Source organism: Dromiciops gliroides, chromosome 4, assembly GCF_019393635.1.
Source record: "Dromiciops gliroides isolate mDroGli1 chromosome 4, mDroGli1.pri, whole genome shotgun sequence".
NCBI lineage: Eukaryota > Metazoa > Chordata > Mammalia > Microbiotheria > Microbiotheriidae > Dromiciops > Dromiciops gliroides.
The window spans coordinates 354,415,376-354,429,092 of record NC_057864.1 but is presented as its reverse complement, the minus strand read 5'-3'; the positions used below and the strand labels follow the sequence as shown (position 1 = coordinate 354,429,092).

Sequence of the window (13,717 nt, the reverse complement as noted above, 5' to 3'; positions counted from 1 at the left end):
AAATGCAGAAGCTATTTTTAGTAAACAAAATATTTTACTATTGGTTGAGAGAATTTTAAGGCATAATCTATATACAGAGTAGATAAGTTAGTTACACATTCTCACATTTTTCATCTTGATTAGGCTTTTTACTTGATTTCTTTTAAGTACTCCTTTTTTCAACACTACCATATGCCATCCCTAGGCAGTTTTACCCTAACAATCCAAGACCAGTACTATATTTTTTATATTGCTTCTTTGTAACCTGTGCCCTGGAGCCAGGTGGTTATACTTTTTCATTTTGCTAAATTTCTCCACATTCTGGGCTTAAACAATGTCTTTCTGCATGATTATGGGGCATAGAAGTGCAAAGTCACTGCAGCAGTGAGATTATAACCTTGGGCTAGGCTGCCCAAGCCTGTGAGTTTGTGCCCCATTAGGTATGTGGAAGCTGGTTGGGGTGGGGCATAGAGTGAGTACTCTAAGTATATGCATTTTCTGGTATTAATTCTAAAGAATTTGACCTTACTGATGATCGTCTTTTTCTTTTTCTGTGAATTTAACAGTAGTTATACAATATCTGAAGTGTAATTCTTTTTTGGGGTTGGCAGGGTTACAGGATTGAAGATAATGACTAAAATAGTATCTTGCTCATCATGTGACCCTTACCATATTTTTCACATAGATATTTGACTCTTCAATTGTTTTTGAGTCTATTCTTATTGAGATGAAGGTGATAATTATGTGATTAGACGGTTTATACCTAAAACTTCTTTCCTGTGAGAACTAATTTTCCCTATACTTGGGACAGAAATAAGGCAACCACATTTAATTTTACACGTAACATTCCTTACATAAATGGTATTAAGAAAAAAACATGGTAATAAGTATCTTTACCTTTTTAAATTGTCATGTTTTAAGTAGTTTATAAGATTGTAAAGCAAATCATAAAAATTTCAAATTGCAAAATCTCCAATATTGGAGAGCTTCCTTGTTCAAATGAATCATGGTAGCGATAGATATTCACAATTGGAGAATAGTTGGATTCCTGAAACAATTCAAGTTAATGGTTATGAGAATATTCCTCATCTCATGTTGAAATGAAGTAATTGAGTCCAAAAAAGATTATACACTCTATTCTTTATGAATAAGTTTTAAATAGTACTAGGGCTGAACAGAACATATTTTGATTCTTTAGGTAAGTGAGAAGCTTTAATGGGGCTAGTTGTGGTAGCACATGCCTATAGTCCCTACTGAGACTGGTGAATTATATGAATTAGCAGTGCTGAGCTGCAGTAGTGTTAAAACCAATTGGGTCTCTAGGCTAAGTCACCAATATAGTGAACCTTTAGGAGCAGAAGACCACCATGCTGCCAAAGCAGGGAGAAACCATCCCAAGGCAGAAATAGAGCAAGCAAAAACTCCCATGTTGATGGACAGCGGTGTTAGGCCCTTGAGTGGCTACTGCACATGTAGTCTGTGCAAGGTAGGGAGAACCAGTCTCCAAAAAATAAAATAAAGTTCAAAGCTGAACTCTTTTAGATCCAAGAACTATTAATTATGGATGTCTATGCTGGCCAATTATTTTCCTCTTTTTATATTGTCTGCCATAATCATTGCATTCTCTTCATGAGTAATTCCTATGTGTATAGTATTTTATGATGTGCTAGTCAAAGCAAGTTGAATTTCAACATTTATAGTCTGATACTATATTCAGACAAGTGAACAAATGTTCATTAAGTACATTAATTATTTAATGAAACCGTTTTCCTTGTCATGTTACCCTCAGCATTGTTTCAAGATGTATATTTGAATGTTAAATTGTTATCGAATCTGTTCTTATTAGGAGGAAGAAAGCATAATTGTGTGATTGGATTTTTATTTATGGTCTCCCTATTCACAGATTTCTGCTCTAATGTCTTGCCATTGTATGCACTTGACCCAGAATTCTTGAAGTCTATACCAGCAGAACTTAAATCTTGGCAAATTCTGTCATGCTGGAAAAGCTTTGATTATGACCTAGGCAGTAGACTATGTCTGCTTTCTGAAGACCAGTCTGGATAATCATAGAGAGGTTCATCACCAGCAGATTTTCCACTTGGTGATAGTTCTTTGGCCATGGCAAGAAGAATACAAAATCACACTCAGCCCCGTGTGAACCCTTTCAGTTCTGCAGTAATATTAGACAGGTACTGAAAAAGGAGCAAAAGATGCCAAGAATCAACTTTTAGACAGTTTGGTGCAGTAGATTGCATACTGTTTTTGGAATCACAGGACCTGAGTTAAAATCCTGACTCAGCTACCTGTGTCATCTGGACCTCAGTTACCTCCTTTGTAAAATGAGATAGTTCAGCTAAATGACTTCTAAGGTCCTTTCCTTCCAGATCTATGATATTCATTAAGTTAACTGAAAATAATCAAATTTTGAGATTCTTATTGAATGAACAAGTGGGTATACTACTAGAGAAATTGAAGTGCTTCACTATTGGTGTTTTAAATCAGGGGTTCTTAACTGTTTTTATATCATGGACCTCTCAGGAAATCTGGTGAAGCCTCAGAGAAGCAGAAAGTATATGTTACAGAATTAATAAGAAAAGAAGAAATTCCTTTCTATATGTTCTCTACTTTGGTGATCTGGAGCAGTTAGGTGGCACACTGGATAAAGCAATGGCCCATGTAGTCAGGAGGACTTGAGTTCAAATCTCCCCTCAGACAATTACTACCTGTGTGACCCTGGGCAAATCACTTAATCCCTATTACCTTGAAAACATCTGGGGCCATCTCCAGTTGTCCTGATACATATCTTGCTACTGGACCCAGGTAGTTCTGGAGGAGAGAGTGAGGTTGGTGATATCGCATAGCCCTCCCTTACTTACATCCAATTCAGTGCAAGTAATGACATTACTCTGATGTCATAGTCTGCTTTGAGAATGAAGGACAAAAAAAATCACCACCACCTTCGTAATCTCAGAAGATTTTCTGGGTTCATTTATCATTTCCGTCCATATGACTGCCAATTTATCTAACCAAAATTAATCTCTCTTCTGAACTATAGTCCTTTATTACCAACTACATATGCTAGGCATCTTCACTCAGGTGTTTTGTAGGCACCCAAATTCCTACATGTCCAAATTGGAACTCTACTACCCTCTAATCTATCCTTCCTCTAAATTTCCCTATTTTTCTGGAGTGTACCACCATCCTTCCAATTACTCAGGTATGCAGTCTCATCTTTGACTCACTTTTCCCACTCCTCTCCTCTATCCAGGTCTTTAGAGTTAATAGATTTAGAGATAGGAAGGACCTCAGAGTACATCTTTTGTACTTTTCCACCCCCCACCCCCCACCACCACCATTTTACAAGTGAGAAAACAGACCTAGAGAGGTTAAGTGACTTACCTTGGGTCATACACTAGTGTCAGAGGCATGATTTGAACCTAGTAGGCCTGCTTTTAAAGTGCTTGTGGTCTACTATAAACCTGTCTTTTGATGACCACCCTTTCTCTAAGGAATTTTAGTTATCACAGTGTGGGAGAGATAATGGAAATAAATCGACAAATAAAGGATTGATAACGTATACCATTGCAGCCACCACCACCACCACCAAAAACAAAAACAAAAACAAAACAACTCTAGAAATGTCTAGAAACGTACCTGTTTTGATTTCAGCTATTTTCTTAAGTAGTTTCTCATTTGTATCACAGAAATCATCTTCTCTTCCTAGCTTTCAACATACTATAATTTTAAAAAAACACTATAAAACGATGATATTCATATGCACGATGAAACAGTGCTCCATGAACTTCTCAGTTGTCTGCCTGTGGAAATAAAGATAGCTCATTCTTCTTTTTTTTCCTACTTCATTTTATGCCTAGAAACTCTAGTCTTTAAAGCACTGATTATGAGGATACTAAATAAATGAAATTTTTTCATGTTTAATATGTTTTTCAGAGTTACAAATTCAGTCAAGGAAAACTGCAATTAATTTTAGACCAACTGGACCCTGGGCAACCTAAAGAGGTATGTTTAAAGGAAAAACATGAACCTTTTTTTATATATCCTCTATTAATAATGAGTTATAGAAATGATAAAAGCAAGATAGTAATTTAGCATCATAACTAACCCTAGACTGACCAGCTCTAATTTTTCTTATCAGATGTGTCTGCATTCAAATTAAGATCATTAGGGTATTTAAGTCAGTTTCTTAGAAAGAAATAATAGGTTTCAGAAAAGTAGGCTTACATTATTTATATATACATTTGTATGTAAATATTTTAATGTTACCTTAATTAGTATATTCCTCCTCCTTCCCTCCCTGAAAACCATCCCTTGTAAAAAATAATCTAAATTTGAGATTTTTATTGAATGAGCAACAAGTGGGCATACTACTAGAGAAATGGAATTGCTTCACTGTTGGTGTTTTAAGTCAGGAGTTCTTAACTGTTTTTTGTGCCATGGACCTCCCTGGAAGTCTGATGAAGCCTCAGAGAAGCAGAAAGTGTATGTTAGAGAATTAATAAGAAAAAAAGAAACTCCTCTCTGTACGTTCTCTACCTGGGGGTTCTCAGAAGCTTTTTTTTTTGTTTTTTTCATGTCTGTGCACGACTGCCAATTTATATAACCACAACTAATCTCTCTTCTGAACTGTAGTCCTTTTTTTTTTTTTTGCAACTACTTGCTAATAAAAGAAAAAAGTAGTTCAAGAAAAGTAATTAGTACACATACCAAGTTATGATAGTATATGCAATGTTTCATATTCGTAGTTCCCCACCAAGAAGAGTTTACCTTTACCATTAGTTTCTCTCTTGCTTATCCAAAGATCTTAGCTACATATAGCTCTTGCAACTATTTCTTTCCCAGCTCATTGGAATGTTTCTTTTAATACAATAGATTGATTAAAGGACAGTGTTATTCATTCTATAGGTCTCATGAATTTGCCAGTGCACATTTCTCTTTTAAAAAATTATTTTAAACATTCTTTTCTTTTTAAATTTTTTTTCCTTTCTTTTTTTTTTTTTAAAAAGTGAGGCAATTGGGGTTAAGTGACTTGCCCAGGGTCACACAGCTAGTAAGTGTTAGGTGTCTGAGGCCGGATTTGAACTCAGGTACTCCTGACTCCAGGGCCGGTGCTCTATCCACTGTGCCATCTAGCTGCCCCTCTTTTTAAATTTTGAGTTCCAAATTCTCTCCTTCCCTCCTGCTATCTCCCCCAGTCACTGAGAAGGCAAGTAATAGATCACATGAAATACACATGAAATCATGCAAAACATATTTCCCTATTAACTTTATTTTTTAAAAGCAAAAAGAATAAAGTAAAAAATGATACTTCAATTTGCACTAAGATTCATACACTCAAAGTTCTCTCTCTGGAAGTGGATAGCATTTTTTCATCATTAGTGCTTTATAATTGTCTTGGATCCTTGATCAGAGTAGCCCACTCTTTCACAGCTGATCATTATTATAGTGTTGCTGTTATTGTGTACAGTGATCTTCCAGTTCTTCTCACTTTACTTTGTTCATATAGGTCTTGCCATTTTTTTATGAAACCATGCCCCTCATCATTTCCCACAGCATGATAGTACTCTATCACAGTCATATGCCACAACTTGTTTAGCCATTCCTCAATTGATGAGCATCCCTTCAATTTCCAATTCTTTGCCACCACAAAAAGAGTTTCTATAAATATTTTTGTACTCATATTTCTTTTTCATTTTTCTTTGATTTGTTTTGAATACACACCTAGTAATGGTATTGCTGAGTCGAAGAGTATGCACAGTTTTATAGTCCTTTATACCTGGTTCCAAATTGTTCTCCAAAATTGTCAGGCCAGTTCACTAGTCCACCAACAGTTCATTAGTGTACAGTCTTACTTCTTGGATTCATTTTTGATAGGTATGAGGTGGTACTTCAGAGTTGTTTTAATTTGCCTTTCTCTAATCAATATTGACTTAGATCCTTTTTTATGTGACTGTAGATAGTTTGATTTCTTCTTCTGAACATTGCCTCTTTATTTCCTTTGACCATTTATCAGTTGGGGAATATCTTTTATTTTTATAAGGTTGACTTTGTTCTATACTCAATATATACTTGAGAAATGAAGTCTTTATCAGAGAGACTTGCTGTAAAATTTTTTGATGTTATTTCATTGTCTATAGTACCTTTTAACAAAATATAGTTACGCTGATTATCCCTTTTAATTGGGTTTATCTTTGCCTTTGTTTTGTCCGAGATCTTAATTGCTACCCCTGCATTTATTTTTGCTTACACTGAAACATATTAGATTCTGCTCCAGCCCTTTATTTTAACTCTGTATGTGTCTTTCTGTTTCAAGTGTGTCTCTTGTAGACAACATATTGTTGGATTCTGCTTTCTTATCCATTCTTCTGTCTCCTGTTTTAAGGGTAAGCTCATCCCATTCACATTCACAGTTATGATGACTATTTCCCTCCATTTCATTTTCTTCTGTTTCTTCTTCACTCTTTTTTATCCTGTCCCTGCTCAAAAGTCTATTTTGTTTCTAACCATTGCCTTTCTTAATCTGCCCTCCCTTTAATCATCTCCCACCCCCTTTCTATAATCCTCTTCCCCTTCTGTTTCCCTATTGGGTAAGTTCTAGTTCTGTACACAACTGTGTATATAAATTCTTCCTTCTTTGAACCAGTTCTAATGAGAGTGATATTCAAGCATTGCCTGCCATGTTCCCCGTTTTCCCCCTGTACTGCAAAAGCTCTTCCTTGTGTACTTTTTTCTGTGAGGAAATTTTGCCCATTCTACTTGTTCCCCCTTCTCCCAGTGTATCCCACTATTGATTACCCCTTTCTCCATGATATTCCTTTCCCTCTAATTTTTTAGAACATCATTCTTTCCTGGTTCTCTTCTTACCTATCAAGACCACTCCTCTGTTTCCTTTTCTGGATCTTTATCCAGATCATGCCTTTTAATCTTAAGTGTTTTAGAGGGTTCTGTCCTGGGCTGTCTTCTCCTTCTATATTATTTCACTTGGTGATCTCATCCATTATCATCTGTATGCCAATGATTCTCAATTCCAATTATCCTGCCCCAGTCTCATCTTGCTCCAGTCTCACTGCAGATTTCCAATCTCAGATCTTCAATTTCCTTTTAAACATCTTGAACTGAATGCTCTGTAGACATATTAAACTCAACTTGTCCAAAACTGAACTCCTAAACCCTACCTCCCACCTAACTTTATTATTGCTGTCAAGGAAACCACAGCCCTCCTACTTCCTCAAGTTTGCAACCTAGGTATCATCCTTGACTTCTCTCTCTCTCTCTCTCTCTCATCCTCCATATCCAATTTATTTCCAAGCCCTGTTAATTTTACTTTCAACATCTGTTGAACATATCCCCTTTTCTTCTTTGCCACTACCACCACTCTGATATAGGCCCTTATCACTTCATACTTGGCTTGTGCAGTAGCCTGTTGGTAGGTCTGCCTGCCTGGCTGCCTGAAGTCTCTTCTTGCTCCAATTCATCCTCCATTTGGCTCCTAAAATGTTTTTCCTAAAGAATAGGTCTGATCATGTCACCCCCTACTCAATAAACTTCAATGGCTTCCTATCACTTCCAGCATCAAAACAGTCTTTTATTCAGTATTCAATGTTCTTTACAGTCTCCCCCTCTTTGACCTCTCTCCCCCGACTCCTTTTTAGTCTTCTCACACCTTATTGCCTACGACATACTTTTCTCTCCAGTGATACTTGCTCATTACTCTTCCATAAACACGATATTCCTTCTCTTCACTGAACACTTTTTCTATCTCCCATGCCTGGAATGCTCTCCCTTCTCATTTCTACCTCAGTAGCTTCCCTATCTTTCTTCATTTTTCAACTAAAACTTTATATTCCATAGGAAGCCTTTCCCAACCTTTCTTATTGCTCGTGTCTTTCCTCTTTTATTTATTTCTTAATTATTCTGTATATAGCTTGTTTGTACATGCTTGTTTGCATGTATTCTTCCATATTAGATTATGAGCTCCTTGAATGTAGTGTTGGGGAAATTTTTAAGTCCGATGGCAGAACAAAAACAACAACGTTTCCAGGCTGAAGCAAATAGGTTTATTGAGAGAGGGTTGGTCCCCCAACAAAGCCAATAGGTTTATTGAGAGTTTTAGTCTCCCAATAAAGCCGGTCATCCAGGCATTGGACCTGAAAGACCCAGAATTACAAAATCCATGGGCTTATACACCCTTCCAAAAGTTACACTTGTACAGTATTTTATCATTAGTTGTTCTTCTAAAATTAAATCATATTCTTAGGAAATATGAGGAACTACCTAAATGACTATAAATGTCAGCATTATGATAACAATAGGGTGGATCATTGTTAGGCCACTGGTCAGCAGCGTGAACTCTTAAAGGAAAGTATGTCACTTGTGATTATTAAAATATAGCATTGCTGACTACTAGATCTTATGATATTACCTAATGCTTGACATTGGAAAATTAGGAAATATGAGGAAAGACTTAACCTTTTGACCTTATGTAATCTCTATATAATAATATCTAAAAATAATAAATCACAATTTTTAGTTAATATATTGATTATTATCTTAACCCAATCCCTTATAACTATGATGAATCTCTTTTAAGTAAGGGATAGGGAAAATCTCACTCACAGTAGGGACCGTTTTTTGCCTCTCTTTGCATCCCTAGTACCTTGTATAGTGTCTGGCACATAGTAGGTTCTAAAATAATTGCTTATTGACTTGCTTTTTTGCTTATCAAGTTGATTATTTTTGAAGTTGGATTATTTAAATAAATACTCTCATATTCTGTTGATTTGGGCATTTAAATTTATTTTTTCAAAGTATTTCATTTATATGATCAGTTTTATTGGCATATAATTGCACAACTTTTTTTTTTCCTTTCTTTGGATAGGAATTCACCTTTTAAATTTTTGATATAGGTAATTTTGTTTAATTAAGCCAAAAAAATCAAATTAACCAATACTTTATGTATGTGTGGAACATGGATCTGATGGTATAATGATGCTATTAAAAGACTTTACCTTACAAGAATTTTCTTCCTTTTTGTTGTTCTATTTAATTTTGCTTCTATTTTACAGTTTTTGACGTGAAGATAGAGCAGTGTTTGACTAGAACTTTTCACTCCCAGACATTGCCAGATTTCCCCTGCTTAATCATGTTTTGCGGGGAGAAGAGGGAAACTTTAAAGTTAATTGGACTTTTCTTACTCCCTTCATTCCAAGGAATATTGGAGTTAAGCCACAAAATACGTTTCAGAATTTTTTCCCCCATTTACGAATCAAACAAAATTTTAGGAAGACTGACACTTTTTAATTGTAGGACACTGTCAAACTTTAAAAACTTGTGAATTTTACTGTTTTTTTTCAAAGCCTTATTTTAGTTGAAAAAGAATTTGAAATAATTCTTAGACTTGCCATATGCTTTGTGTTGAGGCTAAAGTGGAAGGAGGATTGTTCAATGAGTGGGGATACATTTCACTTTGCTCATGCTTCCACCATTTGAATGCCACCATTTCCAGTGGATTCAGAGTAGGGGCAAATTTAGTGGTAAATGTTTTGTGAAAGGCCATAAACTCAGTTTTTTAAGTTGTAGCTAACCTTTTCTGCCCTCCTTCCCCTCTCCATCCTTTCTTGGGGAAAAGTTAGAGCTGATTTTAATTGTAGTCCATAGTTTAGATGACTTTAGTACTCTTGATTTCTAATTAAGAAGTTCCTCTTGCTTTACTATTAGGATGCCTTTACTTTTTTTTTTTTAATGCCTACTACTATGTATAAGAACCTGACTTTCAAGATTTAGCATTTAAAGGAAGATCCTATTTCTTTTATAGTAAATTCTAAATTAATTATTCAGGCTCAACTGTTCAGTAGTTTATTAAAGGTTACTTATTTTACTGGCCATATGCCAATGGTTTATGTTAATATAATGTGTAGATTTCTTTTTTTTTTTTCTGCTGTCACAGGTGCGACTTGAAGCAATGCAAACATTGTGCTCTGCTCCTCCTTCTGATGTATTAAATTGTGAAAACTGGACTACTCTTTGTGAAAAACTTACAGTGTCTCTTGCAGATCCTGATCCTGCATTTAATGTAAGGAGCCATTGACTTATAGAAATGTTAAAGATAAGTCCCTTTATTATGTAAAAAACTATATTTCATTTTTCTATATTTATGGCATTTGTTTCTACAAATGAATCGCTCAGAAAAATGAATTGTTTTCTGCATTTTAGAATTTTGAATCAAAAAAAAATTTGAATCAACAATTTAGTTTAAATTAAGAATTGTCTTTGAATTTTGTGATTAGATTAAAACCTTTGTTGTATATCTTGAGTTAAATAGTGGGATTTGTTATTCAAATGGTTAAAATGCTGAACAAAGTTTCACAGTTTTGTTTTGTTTTTGCAATGCTATGTCTTCCTAAATATATATCTTAATGATGATAATGAAAGAATAGTTAACATTTATATACACTTTAAATTTTTTTTTTTTGTGGGGCAGTGGGGGTTAAGTGACTTGCCCAGGGTCACACAGCCAGTAAGGAACTCCTGAATTCAGGGCCAGTGCTTTATCCACTGCTCCACCTAGCCGCCCTTACACTTTAAATTTTGCAAAAAGCTTTAAAAATATGCTATTTTATCTTCATAGCAACTTAGGAAGTATGTGCTATTGTTATCCTCATTATTCATATGAGAACACTGAAGTAGACAAAAGTAAAGTAAATTGCCTGGGGCTACCTAGCTAGTAAATGTCTGAGACTGGATGGGACTCAGGCCTTTCTGACTCCAGGTTCAGTTTTCTGTTTACTAGTTGTACCATCTAGCACCCTTATGCCTCTAATAACACACAATTTAATCAGAATTTTAAGATTAACTTTTTTATTATGTTATGATATAGCCAAATATCTTTGTTATTCTCTTGCTTTAAGTAAAATTATTTGCATCTAGCAGATTTATGTAGTTACAGGTGCTAAAGTCTTAAAAAATGAGTGAGAAAGAGTGATAAATTAGAATTCATCAATTTTTTCTAGTTAGGATTTTTAATATACTTTTTTTCCCCAGAGATCATTTCCCAGTATATTGAAAAGTTAAGAAACTTCAATTAGTGTCCTACTTCTTATTCTTCTAATACTAGTTCATTTTTGGTCAAATTACTTAATCTCTCTGATATTCAGTTTCTTTTTCTGTAAAGTATGCATCATACATAAGGTATTTGTGAAGAAAGTATGTTGTAAATTGTAAATCACTAGATAAATGTGGCATTTCTATTATTCGACACAGAAGCTGGATGGATAGTAGTGGGTAAATTTAAAGCCAAAGTATTAGCAATCATCTGAAGATAATTTAAAAAATAGAAAATTTCCCTAATTATGTCAGAGAAAACATTTCAATTTGTTTACAAAGTTTTATGAACATCTTGGGATGAAATGAAATAGAAAAACATTTATTGAGTACTTACTGGTTTCTGTGGCTCTGGCCTCTCTCCACTCCAATCCATCATCTCCTCAGCTTCCAGTGATTTTTTTTTTTTTTTTGTGGGGCAATGAGGGTTAAGTGACTTGCCCAGGGTCACACAGCTAGTGTCAAGTGTATGAGGCTGGATTTGAACTCAGGTCCTCCTGAATCCAGGGCCAGTGCTTTATCCACTGTGTCACCTAGCTGCCCCCCAGTGATTTTTTGAAAGTGCTGGTCTGCCCAAATTAATTCTCCTTCCCCCTTTATCTTATTTTACTGAGCTCTAGAAGTTCAATATTAACTCCAAGACCCAATATAAATGTTTCTATTCAGCATTTGAATAGAATATCTTTTTATCCTTCCAGTCTTTTTACACTTTGCTCTTTTCTACACACTCTACATACCAGCTACACTAACCAACATACATTTCCTTGAACATGGTAATCCATCTCTATGTCTTTGTACTAGTTGTCTCACTTGCCAGGGATTCTCTGGCCCTTCAACCTGCTTCACTTAGTTTCCCTGGCTTCCTTCAAAATCTGGCTTAAAGCCAACTTTCTAAAGGAGGCCTTTCCCTTTCCCTTCCCCACCACTTCCAGCTACTTACATCTCCCCTTTACATTTTAAATACCCTTAGTTCTTAGTTGTTTTTTGTCCTTCTTTCTTGAATGGGACCATGATATCAAGGTGATATTATGACTTGCACTGAATTGGATTTGAGGGAGGGCTCTGGAAAGTCACCAGTCTCACTGGGTCAAGTGGCAAGATACATATCAGGAAAACTGGAGGTGGCCCCGATGTTTAAGGCAGTTGAGGTTAAGTGACTTTCCCGGGGCCACACAGCTAGTGAGTGTCTGAGGTGAGATTTGTACTCAGTTCCTCCCAAACTCAGGACCAATGCTCTATCCACTGTTCCATCTAGCTGCTTACATGTTGTCTCTCCAGTTGTGAGGCAAGTGGGTTGAGTTCTGGACCTGGAATGAGGAAGACTTGAATTTAAATCTACTTTCATACACTTAGTGATTTTGATGACGCTGGGCAAATTAACTAATCTGTGATTGCCTCGGTTCCCTCAGCTGTACAATAGGAATGATAATAATAGCATTCACATAGTTGTTAGGATCAAATGAACTAATCTGTGTAAACTTGATCATTAGGAGGTCATTCGTAATTTTGGCAAGAGCAGTTTCAGCAGAATGTGCCTGATTGCAGGGGGTTAAGGGGTTAAGAGAGTGAGTGAAAGGAGAAGTAGAGACACCTAATTAAGATGACCTTCTCTAAGAAATTAGCCAAAGGGCAGAAGACACATGGAGTGATAGTTTAGCTGGGATAGAAGGATCAAGTGACAATTTTTTGATGATGGTGGAGTACATGAGGATATTTGTAGGCAGTAGGCAAGGAGACAGGAAGAGCTTGAAGGTAAGAGATCATATGGGGATGACAGATGTTAGAGTAGATGGGATGAGATGGGATTGCTTGTCTAGGTGAAGGGTTGAGCCTTGTCAAGGATAAAGTCCACCTCCTTGTGTGAGGACAGAGTAAAGGAAGAGAGAGTGGCAAACAGCATCTGAGTGATATGAGACAAGAAAGAGAAGAGAAGAGGGAGCTCAGGGCAAAAAGCCTAATTGTTTTCTGCAAAATACAAAACAGTGTTCTTAGGGAGAGGTTGGCGGTATTACAGGAGAGGGTTCATAATTGTATGTGTATTTGAAGTGGAATGAAAAATTTTGAAGATCCACTGTGGAGAGTGGGATAGTGAGTTGATAAGGGTTTTTTGTTTGTTTTTGTCTTTCTTTGTTTCCCAGGCTTAGCTTCGTACCTGGCACTAAGAGTTTAAAAATTCCTTGTTGATTGCCAACCACTGCGCAGTATTAAAGCTTGTGTTAGGTGGATGGTTTCTAGCAAGTAAATTTAAAAATAATAATAATAATGGTTTGTATAGTTCATTGCTTTTCAGTAAAGCCTTTCAAATAATTATTTGGTTTATTTTCTGTAAATTATATCTTTTTTAAAAACAGTTCATGTGTTATTGTGCTAAAGCTTGCTTTTAATTCTATAGAATATTTTGGGTAAATTTCGACAGGATAGAATAGAATATTAGAGCTGGAAATGATCTTTGTGATTTTGCCTCATTTTACAGATGAGGAGACTCGGTCTGCATAGTGAGGTCAATTGACTTGTGCAGAGTTACACAGTTAACTAGTAACACAGCTGGGAATAGAACCCATTATCCCAAGTCATAGCTGACTGCCTAAATACTCCAATCTGTTTTGTTATTTCGCTAATA

At 35.8% G+C, this 13,717-nt stretch overlaps 1 protein-coding gene across 2 annotated transcripts in view; it reads left to right on the top strand.

The window, feature by feature from the left end:
- TBC1D32 (TBC1 domain family member 32) overlaps nt 1–13,717 on the top strand; it is a 175,936-nt gene that overhangs the window by 16,420 nt on the left and 145,799 nt on the right. For both annotated transcript variants that reach the window (XM_043963629.1, XM_043963628.1), the window contains exons 5-6: nt 3,931–3,999; nt 9,944–10,069. In XM_043963629.1, the coding sequence (XP_043819564.1) occupies nt 3,931–3,999; nt 9,944–10,069 (195 nt within the window). The remainder of the gene's footprint in view (nt 1–3,930; nt 4,000–9,943; nt 10,070–13,717) is intronic.